The following is a 21,171-nucleotide window of genomic DNA, read 5'->3' as shown; positions in this document are numbered from 1 at the left end:
TGGCTGGTGTGAGGGGGCATGGGGCATCCAGGGGGCTGCGTGGCTGGTGTGAGGGGGCATGGGTCATGTAGAGTGGCGTCCAGGGGGCTGCGTGGCTGGTGTGAGGGGGCATGGGTCATGTAGAGGGGCGTCCAGGGGGCTGCGTGGCTGGTGTGAGGGGGCATGGGTCATGTAGAGGGGAGTCCAGGGGGCTGCGTGGCTGGTGTGAGGGGGCATGGGTCATGTAGAGGGGAGTCCAGGGGGCTGCGTGGCTGGTGTGAGGGGGCATGGGTCATGTAGAGGGGCGTCCAGGGGGCTGCGTGGCTGGTGTGAGGGGGCATGGGTCATGTAGAGGGGCGTCCAGGGGGCTGCGTGGTTGGTGTGAGGGCGCATGGGTCATGTAGAGGGGCGTCCAGGGGGCTGCGTGGTTGGTGTGAGGGCGCATGGGTCATGTAGAGGGGCGTCCAGGGGGCTGCGTGGCTGGCGTGAGGGGGCATGGGGCATGTAGGGGGGTGTCCAGGGGGCTGCGTGGCTGGCGTGAGGGGGCATGGGGCATGTAGAGGGGCGTCCAGGGGGCTGCGTGGCTGGCGTGAGGGGGCATGGGGCATGTAGAGGGGCGTCCAGGGGGCTGCGTGGCTGGCGTGAGGGGGCATGGGGCATGTAGAGGGGCGTCCAGGGGGCTGCGTGGCTGGCGTGAGGGGGCATGGGGCATGTAGAGGGGCGTCCAGGGGGCTGCGTGGCTGGCGTGAGGGGGCATGGGGCATGTAGAGGGGCGTCCAGGGGGCTGCGTGGCTGGCGTGAGGGGGCATGGGGCATGTACAGGGGCGTCCAGGGGGCTGCGTGGCTGGCGTGAGGGGGCATGGGGCATGTACAGGGGCGTCCAGGGGGCTGCGTGGCTGGCGTGAGGGGGCATGGGGCATGTACAGGGGCGTCCAGGGGGCTGCGTGGCTGGCGTGAGGGGGCATGGGGCATGTACAGGGGCGTCCAGGGGGCTGCGTGGCTGGCGTGAGGGGGCATGGGGCATGTCCAGGGGGCTGCGTGGCGGGGCATGGGGCATGTAGAGGGGCGTCCAGGGGGCTGCGTGACTGGCGTGAGGGGGCATGGGGCATGTAGAGGGGCGTCCAGGGGGCTGCGTGGCTGGCGTGAGGGGGCATGGGGCATGTAGAGGGGCGTCCAGGGGGCTGCGTGGCTGGCGTGAGGGGGCATGGGGCATGTAGAGGGGCGTCCAGGGGGCTGCGTGGCTGGCGTGAGGGGGCATGGGGCATGTAGAGGGGCGTCCAGGGGCCTGCGTGGCTGGCGTGAGGGGGCATGGGGCATGTAGAGGGGCGTCCAGGGGCCTGCGTGGCTGGCGTGAGGGGGCATGGGTCATGTAGAGGGGCGTCCAGAGGCCTGCGTGGCTGGCGTGAGGGGGCATGGGTCATGTAGAGGGGCGTCCAGGGGCCTGCGTGGCTGGCGTGAGGGGGCATGGGTCATGTAGAGGGGCGTCCAGGGGCCTGCGTGGCTGGCGTGAGGGGGCATGGGTCATGTAGAGGGGCGTCCAGGGGCCTGCGTGGCTGGCGTGAGGGGGCATGGGTCATGTAGAGGGGCGTCCAGGGGCCTGCGTGGCTGGCGTGAGGGGGCATGGGTCATGTAGCGGGGCTGGCGTGAGGGGGCATGGGTCATGAAGAGGGGCGTCCAGGGGGCTGCGTGGCTGGCGTGAGGGGGCATGGGTCATGTAGAGGGGCGTCCAGGAGGCTGCGTGGCTGGCGTGAGGAGGCATGGGTCATGTAGAGGGGCGTCCAGGGGGCTGCGTGGCTGGCGTGAGGGGGCATGGGTCATGTAGAGGGGCGTCCAGAGGGCTGCGTGGCTGGCGTGAGGGGGCATGGGGCATGTAGAGGGGCGTCCAGGGGGCTGCGTGGCTGGCGTGAGGGGGCATGGGTCATGTAGAGGGGCGTCCAGGGGCCTGCGTGGCTGGCGTGAGGGGGCATGGGTCATGTAGAGGGGCGTCCAGGGGCCTGCGTGGCTGGCGTGAGGGGGCATGGGTCATGTAGCGGGGCTGGCGTGAGGGGGCATGGGTCATGAAGAGGGGCGTCCAGGGGGCTGCGTGGCTGGCGTGAGGGGGCATGGGTCATGTAGAGGGGCGTCCAGGAGGCTGCGTGGCTGGCGTGAGGAGGCATGGGTCATGTAGAGGGGCGTCCAGGGGGCTGCGTGGCTGGCGTGAGGGGGCATGGGTCATGTAGAGGGGCGTCCAGAGGGCTGCGTGGCTGGCGTGAGGGGGCATGGGTCATGTAGAGGGGCGTCCAGGGGGCTGCGTGGTTGGCGTGAGGGGGCATGGGTCATGTAGAGGGGCGTCCAGGGGCCTGCGTGGCTGGCGTGAGGGGGCATGGGTCATGTAGCGGGGCTGGCGTGAGGGGGCATGGGTCATGAAGAGGGGCGTCCAGGGGGCTGCGTGGCTGGCGTGAGGGGGCATGGGTCATGTAGAGGGGCGTCCAGGAGGCTGCGTGGCTGGCGTGAGGAGGCATGGGTCATGTAGAGGGGCGTCCAGGGGGCTGCGTGGCTGGCGTGAGGGGGCATGGGTCATGTAGAGGGGCGTCCAGGGGGCTGCGTGGCTGGCGTGAGGGGGCATGGGGCATGTAGAGGGGCGTCCAGGGGGCTGCGTGGCTGGCGTGAGGGGGCATGGGGCATGTAGAGGGGCGTCCAGGGGCCTGCGTGGCTGGCGTGAGGGGGCATGGGGCATGTAGAGGGGCGTCCAGGGGCCTGCGTGGCTGGCGTGAGGGGGCATGGGTCATGTAGAGGGGCGTCCAGAGGCCTGCGTGGCTGGCGTGAGGGGGCATGGGTCATGTAGAGGGGCGTCCAGGGGCCTGCGTGGCTGGCGTGAGGGGGCATGGGTCATGTAGAGGGGCGTCCAGGGGCCTGCGTGGCTGGCGTGAGGGGGCATGGGTCATGTAGCGGGGCTGGCGTGAGGGGGCATGGGTCATGAAGAGGGGCGTCCAGGGGGCTGCGTGGCTGGCGTGAGGGGGCATGGGTCATGTAGAGGGGCGTCCAGGAGGCTGCGTGGCTGGCGTGAGGAGGCATGGGTCATGTAGAGGGGCGTCCAGGGGGCTGCGTGGCTGGCGTGAGGGGGCATGGGTCATGTAGAGGGGCGTCCAGGGGGCTGCGTGGCTGGCGTGAGGGGGCATGGGGCATGTAGAGGGGCGTCCAGGGGGCTGCGTGGCTGGCGTGAGGGGGCATGGGGCATGTAGAGGGGCGTCCAGGGGCCTGCGTGGCTGGCGTGAGGGGGCATGGGGCATGTAGAGGGGCGTCCAGGGGCCTGCGTGGCTGGCGTGAGGGGGCATGGGTCATGTAGAGGGGCGTCCAGAGGCCTGCGTGGCTGGCGTGAGGAGGCATGGGTCATGTAGAGGGGCGTCCAGGGGGCTGCGTGGCTGGCGTGAGGGGGCATGGGTCATGTAGAGGGGCGTCCAGGGGGCTGCGTGGCTGGCGTGAGGGGGCATGGGGCATGTAGAGGGGCGTCCAGGGGGCTGCGTGGCTGGCGTGAGGGGGCATGGGGCATGTAGAGGGGCGTCCAGGGGCCTGCGTGGCTGGCGTGAGGGGGCATGGGGCATGTAGAGGGGCGTCCAGGGGCCTGCGTGGCTGGCGTGAGGGGGCATGGGTCATGTAGAGGGGCGTCCAGAGGCCTGCGTGGCTGGCGTGAGGGGGCATGGGTCATGTAGAGGGGCGTCCAGGGGGCTGTGTGGCTGGCGTGAGGGGGCATGGGTCATGTAGAGGGGCGTCCAGGGGGCTGCGTGGCTGGTGTGAGGCGGCATGGGTCATGTAGCGGGGCGTCCAGGGGCCTGCGTGGCTGGCGTGAGGGGGCATGGGTCATGTTCATTGTCTTCCACAGGAAAAGGGGTGATGGTGCATACACAGGGCTGCTTCTTGGGTGTGCTTGCACAGTGAAGGGGGTTATGCAGGTATGTTGCTGCATGTTGTTGGCGGTTGCACAGGGAATTTGCTGATGTTGCCTGCACAGGACTGCTTGCAGTGTGTTTTGCATAGTCATGATGGCGCTGCATGTTGGGGATTGCACTGGGAAAGAGGTCATGTTGCAAAAGGTTAGTCTAAAAAAGGGGGTGATGTATGGTATTTATCTTACAGTTAGATTGTGCTGATGATACATGCATAGGGCTGCACTTAGGGGGGCTTTCACAAGGAAGGTGGTGGTACATATAAATGTCTGTGTGTAGGGGGGAGGATTGTGTGATGACTCAGCATCTGGCCGTTTGTGTAGTGTGAACTGTTCTTGATTAGGCCAGTCTACAAATATTGTTCCTTTGGTAAATCAAGATAAGTTAGCCATTGTTTCATGTCACAGGACCGGAGTCCTAATTTGTGTGTAACTTTGTAGATTGTCTGACACGTGGATTTCCTCAATCCCTCTCCCTACATAATTCAGAATAAAATTATGAAAACTGTGGTATAAAAAGGAATTTGCTTCTGTTACTATCATACATTCTACAGGGCTTCAGCCTAGGATCCATGGATCCAGCTGGAAGATCATACAACAGTGAACAGTAAGTACACCTGGGTTAAACATATCTCACACAAGTGTAGTTGGGGATTTGTGTATCTCCTATCCCAGGGCTCCTTTCAGCAGGCCAGTGAATCTGTTCCACTTAAGGCCCCGTCACACTAAGCAATGCAGCAGCGATCCCGACAACGATACGACCTGTCAGGGATCGTTGCTGCATCGCTAATACATCGCTGGTGAGCTGTCAAACAGGTAGGCTCACCAGCGATCAGGGGAATCTTTCCACGATGCCCTGCTCCGGTTACCAGCCTGCTGCTGAAGCAGGAGCAGGCTCGTAACCATGGTAAACAGCGGGTTACTAAGTGCGCGCGTGCCCCTAGTAACCCGATGTTTACCATGGATACCACTCTGCTACGGTGCGCGGGAGGTTACCGTTCACCTTAGCAGAGTCGTATCCATGATAAACATCGGGTTACTAGGGGCACGCGCACTTAGTTACTAAGTTACTTAGTTACTAAGTGCGCGCGTGCCCCTAGTAACCCGATGTTTACCATGGATACCAGCCTGATCGTTGGTCCCGCTGGTCACACACAGCGATGTGTGCTGGCCAGCGGGAGGCCAACGACCAAAAAATGGTCCAGGACACCTTGCAGCGATCAGCGACCTCACAGCAGGGGCCTGATCACTGCAAAGTGTCACACATAGCGACATCGCTTGTGAGGTCGCTGTTGCGTCACCAAAACCGTGACACAGCAGCGATCTCGCTATGTGAGACGGGGGCTTTACTTCCGCAGCCCTTTGTAAGCAATGAATGAGTGGAGCTGTAGCGTTTCCAGTAGGGTTCTCCACTTCACGGAGGCTTACTCCCCCATGGTCACACTGCTTTGCAGTCTTGCCACGCTCCCTCTTCTTGCGGATTTTTTCCTTCTCTGCCTGCCAATCAGTTTACTTTTTTCTCTCAGCTAAAGTTTATACCGCGAGTGCTCCCACCCCAATTTTGGGGGAAAGTGTGTCTTTCAATCCAAAATATACTTTAATTTTTCAGCCACCTCTTGTGTTCTGAATGCTCCACGAGGTATTTCGGTTTTCCTTCCTGATGCACTCCGTCAGTGCAGATCGCATAGAAGATCCAAAGAGCAGACACCCTCCAGTTACTCTTCTGGTTCTCCCTGGACTTCCACATTTTCCAGGTTGACATCTGTCTATTGCTCTTCATCGTTCAAGCTGCAGGCTGTTCAGGCTTCTGACTAAGTTGGACTCTGATCTAGACTCTGACCGGGCCATCCAAGCTTCAGGATATGGTGAACAGTCTGATCTTAGTAGTCAACCAGACACTTAAGGTCAAGGAAGATGAAGTGCTTCCCACAGAGCCTTTGGTATCTTTCAAAAGGCAAATCATACCCCTCGGTTGTTTTCTTACCACAATGAGTTTGAAACTATTTTATCCAGGGAATGGGACCATCTGGAAAGGCATTTTCAAAGTAGGCGAATAGAAATCCTATTTCCCTACCTCCTAAAGGTCTAGGCCAGGGGTGGGCAACCTCTTTCCTGCCGTGGGCCATTTTATTATCATTCAGGGGCCTCACAAACTTATCACCTGTACACTTCCCCTACTATATTAAGTCAAACAATTAACTCCCCCCCCCCCCCCTCCCCCTACTTTGGTGGCTGGAGCTGCTTCTCTTTGGTTTGGCTGTGATGTTGGGTATTATTGATCTTGTTGTTTTGCACAACTGCTTTTCCAGGTTTGACAGCCTGGAGCGCAGTCACAGACAGCCCTGGGCTAGCCTACCTATGGATGTAAACAATTCTATTTATGTGTTGTAGTAACATGGTGGTTCAACAACACAAAAATATTGTTGTTGCGGCACTATTACTGCATTGTCCTTATTCCAGCCCAGGTTTTCTTATCTGGCTGCCCTCCGTAAACCTTCCTCTGAGAATCAATGCTTGGCTCCATCCATTGAATGACCAGTGACACCAGTGTGTTTGGGAGGCAGGGGACGCTCTCTGTACTTTTGCTGTGACAAGCTATTGCAGATACACAGCTGCAAGGACATGAAGTCAACCTAAACAAGTATAGATGACCTAAAGATTTAATGTAGATATTATTCTTTGCCAGATCTACCTATTTTTTTATTTTTCTTTAAATTCACTATAGGTACAATTGAAATGGCTGAAAACAGCTCTGGTTTGCAGTTGGGACAAGCTGTTGATTGTAAAGAAGTGGATGTAGACAACAAGAAGGTATTTTTTTTTTTTTTGCTTTGGGGGTGTTTTGCACCATCCCTTTTTTTTTTTTTTTTTTTTGTTTTTTACACATCACTTTTCTTCTAGGAAGCAGTAATGACTGATAATCAGGTCAAGGTCTCTATTTCACCTGATGGAGTGGGTACCGAAGGAACTGACGTAGAAAATATTTCTAAGGAGACAGACAAAATCAAGGTATCATTTTATATTTTTAAAAAATTATTTTGTTCCTTATGTTAAAGGTAATCTGTCATATGACTCATGCTGCTCAAAACAGTCAGCATGAATTGCATTCTAGCTTGACGATTGTATCCAGGTTTACTTTTTCTTTGCAGTGTTTCAAAGCTTCACAGAAAATATACCATATTTTTTTGATTATAAGACACTTTTTTGTTTGAAAAATGGGGGTGCATTTTATAATCCAGATATAGCTTAGCGGGTGGTGTATCTGGGTCACAGGAGGCATGGTTTCTGCTGAAGGAAGTGAGCGAGTGCAACGTTGGGCAGTGCTGCAGGTAGGAGGGGGGGGTGTCGGGCGCACGAGGTTGGTGCCATTGATTTTCAGGCAGTCAAAGGAATGGTGTTAAGGAAAATGTCTGCAGAGGCAGTGCTCTCACAGATTGAGTTATCTGCTCTCTGCTGCCATTTTCATTAAGCCCGTCACTTCCACTGGTGGGCGATTAATGTCGCACGCCTCATGCCGGCGACATGCCCCATGCTTGAGCCTGCAGCGTTGTGCCCCCGCTAACTTCCTTCAGCAGGGACCCTGCCTCCTGTGACGTCGCTCCATTGCGCCCCCCTCTCTCCTTGGTAAGCTACATTGACTATAAAATGGACATTGAGATTATAAGACAGTCCCCAAAAATATATATTTTATTTAAATTTGGGGTTCATTTTATAATCTGGTGCAGCTTAAAACCCTCAAAAATAGAATTATTCTTACCGTTAATTCAGTTTCTAGGAACCTTCCATGACAGCATATGGAGGTTGTCTCCACACCCTAATGGGGACAGGAAGCACAAAGAGGTTAAAAGCCCCTCAACAAAACAAAGCACTGGCAGTGTGCAGAGCTGTGGAGTTGGAGTCTGTATAAAACTGGACCGACTGACTCCTAGAATATATAATGAATTGGATAAATTTGTTTAATATAGAAAGAACATATCTATATTCAATCATAATTAAAAGCCTGATGTTCACATTGTACTATTGGCCATGACTAATTAGCCGTACTTTACTAGGTGTTTCGAGAGTCTTCAGAAATCCAAGTGATACAGACCTTTGAATCCTTAGATGCTGTAGCACAAGCTATTACTGATTTTGAAGAGAGCACAACATCAAATTTCATTGTTTTAGAAAAACAAAAAAACTTTGGAGATGAAGGTATGTGTTTTAAACTAAAATTACATAATTTATTAAATGAATTGTGTTAGTATGATGTTTGACGTTCATTTATGCACATTGCATATTTTTATTTTATGTAAACATAGTAAAGTTACTTAATTTTTAGGTTGTGTGGGTGGAAACACCTTTGCTATTTTCTTTTTATTTTTTTTTTTCCCTTTCTTTCAAAAACCATAACTTATTTATTTTTATTTTTCCATCAATATAGCCAAATGAGGGCTTGCAGGACGAGTTGTAGTTTTGAATGACATCATTTATTTAACCATATAGTGTACAGAAAAACGTTAAATTTCCAAGTACGGTTAAATTGCCCAAAAAAGTCAATTTCACAACTTTTTTTTTTATTATAAAAATCTGTCTACAATCTTCACTATATGGTAAAACTGATGTGACTGTATGATGCCTCAGGTCGGTACGTGTTCGTAGATACCAAACGTTTACTTTATGTAAGTGGTGGTAAAAATACCAAAGTTTTTAACACAATCACAACCAAGGATGTATATATACGTCCTTGGCCATGTCCCGCCCCCTCACGCTCTCAGATGGCATCATCACCCACATCTCAGCTGATCTGATCAGCTAACATGTGTAGCTAACAGCACCGATCTGATCAGCGATCGGATTTGTGCTGTTAATCCTTTGGATCGTGTTGGCAATCACTGTCGGGGATCGCACCGTTCCCCATAGGCTGTTACCTCGACCAACTGGGGTCCTGTGATCTCCCCGGATGCTGTCTGCAATAGCTTCCTGCCAGCAAAGTCTGAGTGACGTTGCCGCCAGAAAAGGATCATTTCTCTTGTGTACAGACGTGCAGTAGCTAATCTGAACATAAGAGAAGCGATCGTAGTCTGCAACGCTGAGGTCCCCTAGGGGCCAGTGTAACAAAGAAAAAATCAAATTTTTTTACAGATATGAAAAAAAATAATAATTTCAAATGCCCCCCTTTTGCCCCATTGAAAATAAATATTAAATACACATTTTGGTCAGAAATGCCCGATCTATCAAAGTATAAAATCAATTCATCAGATCTGTAAACTGCGGAGCGGAAAAAAAAACGCCTAAACTTCCAGGGTTTTTTTTTGGTCACTTCAACATTGCAATACAATGCAATAATGGGCGATCAAAACATCGGATGTACTCAAAAATGGTATCGTTAGAAGCGTCAGCTCAAGCCGCAAAAAATAAGCAATCACCCTCATCCTGAAAAATGAGAACGCTACGGGTCACCGAAATTGGCGCAAAAGTGTAATTATTTTTCTTTAAAAACTTCATTTTTTTTCCACCACTTACATAACAGTAAAAGCAGGGGCGTGACGGGACCCGGATGTACAGGGGCCCGCCCAGCGCCCGCCGATCCCAGCTCCTGTTTAATTTTTTTTTCCCAGCCAAGACATTTTCCAAGTTTGCGTTCCGACACTCCGTATTTTTGAGGATGCGTTTTCACTGCAAAGCGGATCCTCAGAAAGAATGAACAATTATTTTTGCGCTTTTGAGGATGTGTTTTCCATTGCCCACATTGTAGTATGGGCTCAAAAAAAGCACATCCTGAATAGCGCACTGGTGTGAATGGTGATGTGTTTTTTTTTTTTTTTTTTTTTTTTTAGAAAAGCACATCTGTTTTGCGGATCCTCAAAAAAACGCAGCGCAAATGCAGCATGTGAATGTAGCCTTCGATTGCGCTGTCCTTGTTTGACGTCTTGATCTAAGGGGTTAAGAGGTGTGGGTTTATCTCCTATGCACCCACAACTGTTAGCTACACATATCAGCTGATCAGATCAGCCAGTATGTGCAGGGAATGATGTGAGCCAGCATAAAAGGGAGGGAGGCAACCTAGTATGTACCCAGTACGTCACAGGTCGTAGAGGTGTTAACAGAATATCTCCTTGGGTGTTTCATGTGTTTTGTGACTAGTTCCCATTGTTTCTTTTATTGTTACTACTGATCAGACTTGTGGAGGTTCAGGTTCTGGTGGCTCAGCTTGACTTCTTACGCACCTTTCGCATCAGCGTTTTGAGCCTTTTACGGCAGATCTGGCAGCTTTGTCGCATAATGGGTCACTTGTGGCAAGCCCCATTCATTCCCTATAGGAATTGCGGTTTTGCCGGGTCCGGCACTTGCAGCAATTAAAAACGCTGCTAGCGTTTTTGTTTTTAACTTGCCGCAAGTGCCGGATTTGCCGTATCTGGCAAAACTGCAATTGCCGCACCCGACCACAAGTCCCATAGGGAATGAATGGGGCTTGCCGCAAGTGACCTGTAATGCGGCAAGGCTGCCAGATCTGCTGCAAAAGGCTCAAAACGCTGATGTGAAATCAGCCTTACAAAGTTCTGTTCTGCAACCAAATTTGACCTGAACCTCATTGAAAGTCACTGATTGGGTCGTTCGGCTCTTTGCCCACACAAAGCCTGCCATAAGCGAAACACGGGGGGAGGGAGGGCAAGGCTTTGTAATTTTTTTATTTTTTTTTGGTACACACTACATCCGATCACTCTTATTTTACCCTCAAAGCAGCAGATCAAACACTGCAATTGGCTCGCACTGAGTGTACCCGCAGCAAGCGATGCCCACTCCTGTGATTTGCATACTTAAAGCACCGGAACTCTGAACACAGTACCAAACACAGACTTCCCCAAACTTTTCTAACACCAAACTATAAAAGTCCAGTTCACTCATCCCTAATTGTTCCCATTTCAAATTTCTCACTTTTTCAGATTAACTTGGTGCCAGTAGGCACGTGTATCCTTTTGAGAAGTAGCTGTTTTTTTCTTTTTTTTCTTTAAGTATATTTCTCAGTGTCAGCCTTGTAGATGGCAGAGCGTGGTTACTTGTCTCCCAATGACTGATTTTCCAGTAAGTTCACAAACTTATCCATATAAATGTTTTAAAACTTGTATTGTTTTAGCTTTTAGACCTTCTTCTAAAATCTCAATACATTGGCACGGTCCACGAGTTAAAAATGTGTCTCTACTTGAATATACCGGAGTACCTTTTGGCATTGCTGGAAGAAAAGTGTTATGCTGCCATCTTGGAAAGGATTTGGCTCTTCCACAAAAAAAGCGATATGTCCAGGCGACACATCAAAAACAGGTACAATTAAATTTGTATTATAAAGTAGTTCAACTTATTATATTGGCTCTTTACTAATCCTGATGATATACTGGTTAAAATTTCAGAGTGCACCTAGTTAGCAATATCCTAAATCTATCTGTTATATAGATATTATTGCACATTGTGCATCATAGGTGTGCGGGTTTCATAACACGGTCATGGAAATAAGACATTACAAATCTTGTCCTATAACTCCAGTACAAGTACCTGCCTTGTTACATAAATACTGTATCAATCCAAACTTCCTTTATAGTTATTGCCTCAGAACTAAACTTAGTATGTAAAAGCTGTATCTTAACCAAGCGCAATAACTAAATATCCTACCACAACAAAATTCTGAAAACATACAGAAGTCAGCTCCCCACTTCCATGAGTGCACGCATCATGCTGTGAGGCATGTTCCAGATGCAAATAGATATGTCTTTCCGCAACAAAACATCAGATTTTTTAAATCCTTTTTTGCTTGATGGATTGTGACTGAATTGTTGTAATTCAGCTCATGGCTTAAAGTTTTTTAGATTTTAATGGATCTACAATGCTGGATTTATCGTTATTTACAGCCCAATATTGTTCCCAAAATAAGTCTAATAGACAGATTACCAAGGTTCAGTTCTCAGAATAGGGAACAAAGTTCATTACCTAATTTCCTTCACAGAAGTTACCCTGATACAAAAAAAAATGGTGTACCCAAAAATGAGGTTAGGCCATAATTACGCTAGCATAAGCATTCACAGCTCATGAATATAGTGTTAGATCCATGGTCTGTGCAAATATGCAGCACCAAGGTGTGTGTTCTCATTTTATTATATATATTTTAGTATAATATATACAAATTTTTTTGACTTTCGATATAGATGTCTTCATTAGATTTTATATTTATGTACTAAAATAGATTATGTAATAAAAATGTAAATATAGTGTTACAATTTTATAGATGTATGTCTTTTTTAATGACTAAAAATGTTTAAAACACTACACACATATATTTGCCAGTCAACTTCCTATGAACGAGAAGAACCCTGACAGTCTGTCCAAAATCACTGAGAACTATGCATTGTCACGTGGTGGCTGTGTTTGTACCACAGTTGTGTGCGCTCCTGTACTGTGCAGATGCATATGACTAGGCCTGGATGAATGGACACAACACTCACCAGACCTTACCCAGATGCAGTTTCTTTTTTGGAGTTATCAAAGATTAGAGGTTGTCCAGTACCATAACTTTTTTTTTTTTGTTCAGAAATCTTGCTATTATGTGCCTCTCCATTATTTTATTTTAGCAATATTATCTTTTGATCATGCTCTAACAATACATCCTCATTGCTGATAAATCTCTGATGGGGTTAATTGACATCTTCCTCCCCTGACTTTCTGCTTCTATTACTACAATTTCCATCATGCATTGCACTGGCCTGTGAGGCAACTCACTCAAAACTCCACCGAAACCACTCCTTCCCGTATCTTCATCCTGCTGCATCTTAGTCCTGCTTCACATGTCTATGTATCCAGTACGTGTGGTGTCCATTTTCACAAGTTCTGGAGACACGTTCACACGCATACGAATTAAAATCAATGAGGATCTTCATAGCTGTATATTTTTACAGACCATGTCCCTGTTAACCATGCACGTGTCCATGTGATCCACACGGAGACAAGTCAGTTTTTTTTGCAACTAGCACAGATGACACACCGCACACAAATGTGATCCGTGTGACATCTGTCTGACACATAACGTAACAAATACATGATAAAGAAATGAATGGTTTGTGTAAAAGATGTGCAGAGATAGATAAATGATGATGTATAGAGATGTTCTGCTGTAGGAGGCCATCTGACATCCTATGGGCCTAATTTTGCTTAATTCTGTATAGAGTATCACATGCACAGCTACCCACGCTTATAGTCACACCAGTCCTACTCCGTGGATTATGGTACAGTGGCATAATCTATGGTAGCTAGACCCCTCTAGTCTTCATTTCAGGTGAATTAACAGCTTGGCGTTACCTTTATTTTTCATGTGTAAGCAGTGGTGCGGCCATTTTTCCAAAGTCTCCCAGGAGCAGTTTTTTACACATGACAAAGCCAGGCTTCATGTTCCTCAAACTAGTATGAGCAACCTGTGTGGCCTAAATATATTTGCGTCGCTGCCGGGTCCGTGGAGTCTTCTCGCGTCGCTGCCGGGTCCGTGGAGTCTTCTCGCGTCGCTGCCGGGTCCGTGGAGTCTTCTCGCGTCGCTGCCGGGTCCGTGGAGTCTTCTCGCGTCACTGCCGGGTCCGTGGAGTCTTCTCGCGTCACTGCCGGGTCTGTGGAGTCTTCTCGCGTCGCTGCCGGGTCCGTGGAGTCTTCTCGCGTCGCTGCCGGGTCCGTGGAGTCTTCTCGCGTCGCTGCCGGGTCCGTGGAGTCTTCTCGCGTCGCTGCCGGGTCCGTGGAGTCTTCTCGCGTCGCTGCCGGGTCCGTGGAGTCTTCTCGCGTCGCTGCCGGGTCCGTGGAGTCTTCTCGCGTCGCTGCCGGGTCCGTGGAGTCTTCTCGCGTCGCTGCCGGGTCCGTGGAGTCTTCTCGCGTCGCTGCCGGGTCCAGGTGGCAGAACCTTCCCAGATGACCATTTAAAGGGAACCTGTCAGGTCGTTTTTTACTCCCTAACCTATCACTACCTGTCCCTGCACCTTCCTTTTTCACAGCCAATATAGGGCAGTTTTAGGTCAGACGAAGATGGTTAGGGATGTGCTAGGAAGGTGCAGGGGACAGGTAGTGATAGGTTAGGGGGTAAAAACGACCTGACAGGTTCCTGTTAATAACCTTAGTGATGGCAGCTGAGGCTGTAAGAGCAGGGATGTCTGCACATGGTGTTCATACTCCATACTAAATAAATCAAGATGTTTTGATAGTTTCATTTTTTGCCAAATTTACATACTAGCAAGATGTCTATCATTCCACCACTTTTCTTCTTGGGTCTCATTCACAGTGATCTTTTTTGATCCGTTTTGTTTTGTTTTTTTTCCTCCTTGGAAAACTGCACCAAAAACGGATCAGTCACTGCGTCTGCCAGCAAAGTGAATGTGATTTTCAATTTGCCGTGCAGACGTCAGCGTTGTTGACTGCTGTATTAGTGGCGCAGAAAGTGCATCCACAAAATGAGCGTCAATTACTGCTCCATTTTTCTGCTGCGCTTTCTTCATTATACATAAAAAAAAAAAAAAAAAAAAAAAAAAAAAAACAACAACACAGATTGGTATTCACACAGTCCCTTTGATGTTTTTTTTTTTTTTATTTTATTTTTTTTTTTTTACTGCACTTTCCACGCGACAAACGTTCAGTGGACCTGGCCATGTGACTGTCAGGTGACCTGTTACTGTGCAAAACCTGGAAACAACTCATCGCTGGACACCGGACATTGGGGAAGGTAATAAAGTGTCTGCCTGTGTCCTCCCTGCCCTTTATGGATTAGTACTGCATTTTTGCTTTGAAAAAGCAAAAGTGCAGCATTAATAAAATGGAGCAAAAAAGCAACACAGACGCATGATGCATTTGATGCTTTTTTTCCAAAAATGATCTGTTTTTTGATGCAGAAACTGCACCAAAAACGGAGCACAAACGCTCTGTTTGAACTAATTCAAGGTTGCGTTTTGTATTTAACTACAACTCTCTAAAATGAACATTGTTAATATCACATTGTTAATATCACAAAATTAAAAAAAAAAATGGTACCAGGTGTCATCTTGTCTTGATTATTTTTTTTTTATTCTTATTTTTTCTTTCTCAAATTAGCTGTGAAACATGACAACTCCTTAATGTGATTCGTCTCTACAGATTTTGATATAAAGATGTTTTGGGCTCCTCTTAGTCTTTCGACTTACAAGACAAACTTTCCATTCAACTTCCTGCTTTGACATTGTAGAGCAAGAGCGAACCTGTCCACCCGCAATACTATGGCTACAACATACTTTAGAACAAATGACGTTTTAATCAACGCTTCATCTGTGGGCTTAGTCTCCTATATCAATGGCACACATTTGTAGAATGATTGAACTCTTGCTAGCCGGGTTGTTTTTTTAATTGAAAAAAACAATAAAACATGATGATCATCAGATTGTGCCGGAATAATGTTAATACATACATACACCACAGCAAAAATATGGAATCAGGGCAAAATGCTCCAGATCATAAACTCAATTTAGATAATCAGACTCCAAATTAAAACTACACCTTTATAAACAGATAACAGAATTATTAATGTATACTGACCACATAGTACACTTCAAAGTTCATAAATACTACACACCATGTCCAGAATAATACATGCCGACCCCTCATATACTCAGTACATTTGATATATAACATTAAACCTTTATAAATGATAAACAAGACACACAATCTGAACTTGCATCGTAGTTAAGTCTTCTTTGTCTCTGGTTCCGGATGGCAATATGTCTGACGTCCATGTTATGACCTGGTGTGCGGTGGGCAAGCTGTTCAATTACAGTGGAAACACCATTCACTCAGTCAAATCTGCTTGTCCTACATCTTCCTGCCCTCTTCCTACAAAGTTTCTTTGAGATGACCACACTACAATCAGCACAGTACATCAGATTGCACTACAATCAATTATGGATCCACTTAATATGAAGATGATATATAAAAAGGTAATGACATTTATAAGCATACTATTACTGTTTGTTATTTAAAGGTAAGCTGTCATCATGATTTCTAATGCTATTTACAGACCTGCAGGTTTGATGTGCAGTCAAATTGCGTTACAAGTCATGTGTTACCCATAATGCATCTACACATTAGCCTATTTACATCTATTACATACTGAAAATGTACTGCTCTAGATAAACATCCTATATGGGTACTTCCGTGTACGGTTTTAAAATTTATGCTTTTAGTTTATGTAACATTTATCATGGTTTTTCCAAAAATTATGAATTCACCCCCCCCCCTTTCCTCCTCCCTGAAGAATGCCTTACCTCCTAGTGGCCACCAACAATAACAAAAGGTCATGTATTCCCCCAATGTCACATGAGAGAATTTGGATATTTTGTCTTTGAAAATATTTTGGTTTTAATCTTTGTAAAATTTCCATGCTCTTCCTGCAGACTGGTGATCATGGTTACATAAAATGTAGAAAGCTAATCCAGGCCACTAAAAAAATGGATTGTCCTGCCAAAATATATGTATATCATATCATAAGATATCCGGATTTTCAGGTATGTAACAAAGTTGATGTGTAACCTCCTCCCAATAAACAAATTTTACATTGTGTTTTAATTAATTCCTTGCACCACATTTATAATTTGACATATTTGTGGCTGAGTGTGTCTTGTTTTCTCAAAGCTTTATTTTTTATAGTTACAATTTTGAGCCACATTTTAGTCCATTTATCTTTTTTTTTTTAATGCTGAGCACTGCTTGATGCCTCAACTATTAGTTTCTAATATGTGAATGTTCCTTTTAACTTTTTTATAAAATGGCTTAGTTTCACAAAATAGTCAAGAGAAAGGAAACTACATCTATGTATTTTTCTTTTTTTTTTTGTTTTTTTAGATCACAAGAAACACAGCTTGGCACAAAAGAATGGCATCTAAAAAAATGAATCAAGAGATTACAAAAGACAACAAAGTTTTACACTGTTATGTTGTTCAGTTTCCAAAACTGTCAGAGCATAGAAACCACCCTATAGCTGGAGAGGTAATGGATTGTGTTTCAAAACATGTTGACAATTGGAGGTTAGATCACCGATTCAACCCACCTTTATCAAAAAATGTCCATATTGTCTTTAAAAACTTTTTATATCATAATATGGATTATTATTCATAACTATCTAATGGGTGGTTCCCTTTCACCAATTTGGTCGCCATTTACTATAGTACCTGTGTTAAACAATATCTACAGTGCTAGAGCGGATGAGCTGTGTGATTGGCTGCCGTGTTCTTCATGTAATTCTACATCTGTCATTCTTTCTACATTGCACATAATTATCCTTTTAGATTTATTTGGCTTCCAAATAAAGTATATTAAATGGACATACTTATAATGTGCCAACACAAGTGGCCCTCATAAGTCTACCTCTTGCTAAAAAATTCATATCACTTAATGGATCACTTTATTGTGCTTTAATAAAGCAAACTGGACATTTTAAGTCGCTTCACGTGCCTACCTCAACCGCCACAGTGTGACTGTGTATAATATACATGTATATATGTGTCTCTATCTCTATCCTGACTGCGCATGCATGACGCTCAGTCTGGCTCCAGACAGAAGCAGGCATGGACCCTTTACAGGTAAGAGGAGTGTATGGCACTGGAGATCGCGGTATGCGTAGACACAACGCATACTGCGATCTCTGGCGCCATACTGACATACTTACCTGACCGGGAGGAGCGTTGCCACGGTGCCTCTCTTCTGGCCGGAGACCGGGGGCAGGAGTGAGGTGTTGGATTGGTGCATGCGCATAGCGCTATCCAGCACCATTTTACTGAAGACACATTTGCAGTGTTCAGCAAAATGGCGCCGGACAGCGCTGTGCTCCGGTGCCGCACTCCTCCCCCGGCCTGCGGCAGAACAGGACGCTGCAGCGCTGGAGCACAGGGAAGAAAGGTGAATATAAGTGTGTTTTTTTTTTTTTTTTGTGTACAGCGTGAAAGGGATGAGGGGGCCACACATACCGGGATTGGGGTGTGAGGGGGGCCACGCATACCGGGATTGGGGGATGAGGGGTGCCACGCATACCGGGATAGGATGGTGGAGACAGGAGGGGGGCAGCACATACCAGCATGGGAGACCATATACCAATAAAAATGCTCGCCACCCGGGCGTAGAAGGGTTCAATTGTTAGTACTGTATATATTATATTATTGTGGCGGTTGAGGTAGGCACGTGAAGCGACTTAAAATGTCCAGTTTGCTTTATTAAAGCACCATAAAGTGATCCCCAAACAATAAAAAATAAAAAGGGTTTCTTTGCAGTAAGACAGGATACACAGTCCTAACAATGGCATTTCAAGGTTAAAGCAGCACACAAAAAAACATGGAGCATGACACCGCGGAATTCTTACCTCTACAAATACAGATAATGAATTTCACTTGGAGTTTGTCCACCATATCACACCCCAGGCTGTGGATTTGTGAGTAGTCAGACCCAACCATCTCTGACTGCTCAGTAACCTATCTGACACTTTCTAGCTAGCTTAAATCAGATGATAACCATCTGATCCATATCTTCCATCTGTATGTAAGTTAATATGAGATTTTGTTGTGTTTACTTTAATTCTGGATTCGATATAAAGTTTGTTTTTTATATGACTGATAAAAAAAATGTTGTAATTATTTTTTAGGTAGCTAATATCCGTGAAAAAATCGACCCAAGAGTTGTGGACAAAATTTTGGAGCTTTACCAGAGTGGTATTCGTAAAAAAAGAGATATCAAAAAACTCGTGGAGCATTTTGTCGTTCAAGAGCTCTTCACAGGGCTTGATCTTCCACAATCCTCAAGACGAAGATATTATCCCACGTTGAAGGACATCACAAATATAATGGGTCGAACTTCTAAAGGGACCACTACCTCTGTGTTTGACCAAAGCAAGGTATTGGATTTGGTTTCTAAGTGGCAACAAGAAGATAATAGAGCCAGCATTTATTGTCGTCCTCATTCTGTAAAGGGGGAAGACCAAGATGAGCAAAAATTTCTTTTGTGCTATCAAAGACACTGGCAAAAAAGACTCCTTTCAACCTATGGTAATAGTATTACACTGCTTGATGCCACTTACAGGACAACAAGATATGCACTACCTTTATATTTTCTTTGTGTACGCACAAATGTGTGCTATACTGTGGTAGCTGCTTTTGTGGTTCAACAGGAACGGACTGAATATATCATAGAAGCTTTGAAAATGATTAAGGACTGGAATCCAACTTGGAACCCATCTTGTTTCATGCTTGACTTTTGCTTAGAAGAAATAAATGCCATCGCACAAGTATTTGCAGGTAATTTTAAGATAAAAAAAACTTTATAAAAGGTTATCTTTTAACATCCCAAGCATTTGTCACTAACATTATTTACACAAGACCTTACACTTATCACTCTAATCCCTACATTTTTATATAAATATTTTTTTTTGCTTCCCGTAGTATTTGGATTGAGAAGAGTGTTACAGTCCTTGAAAGATGCGTGTGGATGCACTCACTTTTCAGCAACATCCATCACTAATGGAACAGGAGGCAGGGCTGCAGTTACTTTATGTAGTTTATTGTATCTGAGGACATCCAGGATCCATGTTGATAGAAGCTGCGGGAGAGGCCAGTACTGTGCCATCTTTTGTTTTTATAGCTTCTAACTGTGAAACATTACTTCTTCAGGGACCAGACATACAAGTCAGTGACATCAGCACTAGTCCACAGGTTCTATCACCACCCTCAAACAAACTATTATCACAGGATGTTTCTAGTGTCACTGATTGCTTTTATCTACGCTCCTTTTGACTTCATTTGAGGGTGGTGACAGAAGCAGATTGTTGGTGCTGTTCTCACCTCTGACACCTTCCTTCACCCAAGATGCAGGACTAGAGATGGGCGAGCCTTTGGAAGCTCGATGTCACATGTTGTCTGCTCCGCAGTCCACGTGAATTGCTCCACGCGTGACACTCTAATTCGGTTCGTCGAACTTGCACTATTCGATGAACAGTTCGCCGAGCTTCTGAATCCCATTGAAAACAAAAGGAGGCAAAATCAAGGGTCTACAAAACACATTATAATGGGCACAAAAGCTGCCAAACACAGCTCAAATTTGGGACAGACACAAGGAAAAGTGCCATCTATTTTCCAGAGTTAAAATTTTCATCATTATGCATGCATGGAAAAGGCCTGGCCCAGTATTTCAAGCTTCAGATGTAGGCATGGTGCTCAGCCCTGCTAAATACAGGAAACAGACAAGGAAACCCCCAAAACGAGTCTCCACATTTCAAAAAATTAGGGCCAGGTACCACCAAAATGGCATCAAGTGGCCCACAATAAAATTTGGAGAATGGCAATATCAATGCAGCATACTGAAAAGTAAATTGTCTACTCAGAGCAGTCCACTACTGGGGTGGAAAAGTCCTTGGAGATCTATGACTTCATCTTGATGAAAGTTAGGTGGTCTACACTTTCAGGGGACAGTCGGATGTGCTTATCCGTCAGGATGTCGCCAGCAGCGCTGAAGACATGTTCTGAAAAAATGCTTGCTGCCGGACATGACAAAACCTCCAAGGCATGACTGGCAAGCTCAGGACATTCTTCCATTTTTTTGAAGCCCAAAATGCAAAAGGGTCCAACTTCTCCCTTCCTGCCAATGGCATGGATATTGAACTCTAGATACTCCTGCACCATCCTCTCCAATCGTTCACTACGTGTCAAAATTGTACTCATTTATACTGGTGGATAGGCTGGTTGAAAAAATTGGTGAAACGTTTCCAAGAAATTGCTGACACAAACATTAGCAGAAGCAATGTATGGTGACGACTCAACGTCCCCCCGGTTTGTTAGTGTAGATTTGTCATGCGTACGGTGTCCCTCAGTACTGTGTTGGGGAAAATCAGTCCTAAGATTGTATACAAGCAGCTTTTTTTTTTTTTTTTGGCTACTCCAGCATGCGTCCCTGTCCAGGGCAGGAAGTATCTGTCTAAACTTACTGTTGAACCGCGGATCCAACAGTGTCGCAAGCCATTATTTGTCGTTAATTCAAATCCTAACAATACGGGCATCATATTGCAGATAGTGCAGCAAGAAGGCGCTCATGTGTCTGTGTACATGAGGCTCAAGTCCTTGTGTTGCGGAGAGAGAACATTTCCACTTGCTTCCTCCGTTCTCTCCCGCCAACCTGGGACAACAGAAAGGGAAATCATTTCTTCCTTATCTCCTGACTGTTCTGTGCCCAACACCTCTTCATCCTCATCTTCCTCCATTTGTTCCTCAGCT

At 46.9% G+C, this 21,171-nt stretch overlaps 2 protein-coding genes and 1 long non-coding RNA gene across 4 annotated transcripts in view; 1 reads left to right on the top strand and 2 right to left on the bottom strand.

Moving 5' to 3' along the window:
* The window catches only part of MBD4 (methyl-CpG binding domain 4, DNA glycosylase), a 56,479-nt gene that overhangs the window by 6,415 nt on the left and 28,893 nt on the right, over nt 1–21,171 (bottom strand). The gene's annotated exons all lie outside the window — the stretch shown is intronic.
* LOC141157572 (uncharacterized) overlaps nt 7,326–21,171 on the bottom strand; it is a 30,849-nt gene continuing 17,003 nt past the window's right edge. Inside the window, exon 3 of the long non-coding RNA XR_012247817.1 lies at nt 7,326–7,715. This is a non-coding gene — a long non-coding RNA (uncharacterized lncRNA). The remainder of the gene's footprint in view (nt 7,716–21,171) is intronic.
* The window catches only part of LOC141157569 (uncharacterized), a 28,241-nt gene continuing 18,136 nt past the window's right edge, over nt 11,067–21,171 (top strand). Inside the window, exons 1-6 of one of the 2 annotated variants that reach the window (XM_073645006.1) lie at nt 11,152–11,203; nt 14,536–14,621; nt 14,987–15,861; nt 16,318–16,428; nt 16,766–16,909; nt 18,555–19,203. In XM_073645006.1, coding sequence (XP_073501107.1) covers nt 15,826–15,861; nt 16,318–16,428; nt 16,766–16,909; nt 18,555–19,203 — 940 coding nt within the window. In that variant the 5' untranslated portion in view covers nt 11,152–11,203; nt 14,536–14,621; nt 14,987–15,825. Of the gene's footprint in view, nt 11,204–14,535; nt 14,622–14,986; nt 15,862–16,317; nt 16,429–16,765; nt 16,910–18,554; nt 19,204–21,171 lie in introns of both variants that reach the window. The other variant, XM_073645007.1, reaches the window with a different exon arrangement.

This window comes from Phyllobates terribilis, unplaced genomic scaffold (assembly GCF_046119375.1).
Source record: "Phyllobates terribilis strain yellow unplaced genomic scaffold, ASM4611937v1 Scaffold_8__6_contigs__length_399053987, whole genome shotgun sequence".
Taxonomy (NCBI): domain Eukaryota; kingdom Metazoa; phylum Chordata; class Amphibia; order Anura; family Dendrobatidae; genus Phyllobates; species Phyllobates terribilis.
The sequence above is the reverse complement of the archived record's forward strand: the minus strand, read 5'-3'. Positions and strand labels throughout refer to the sequence as shown.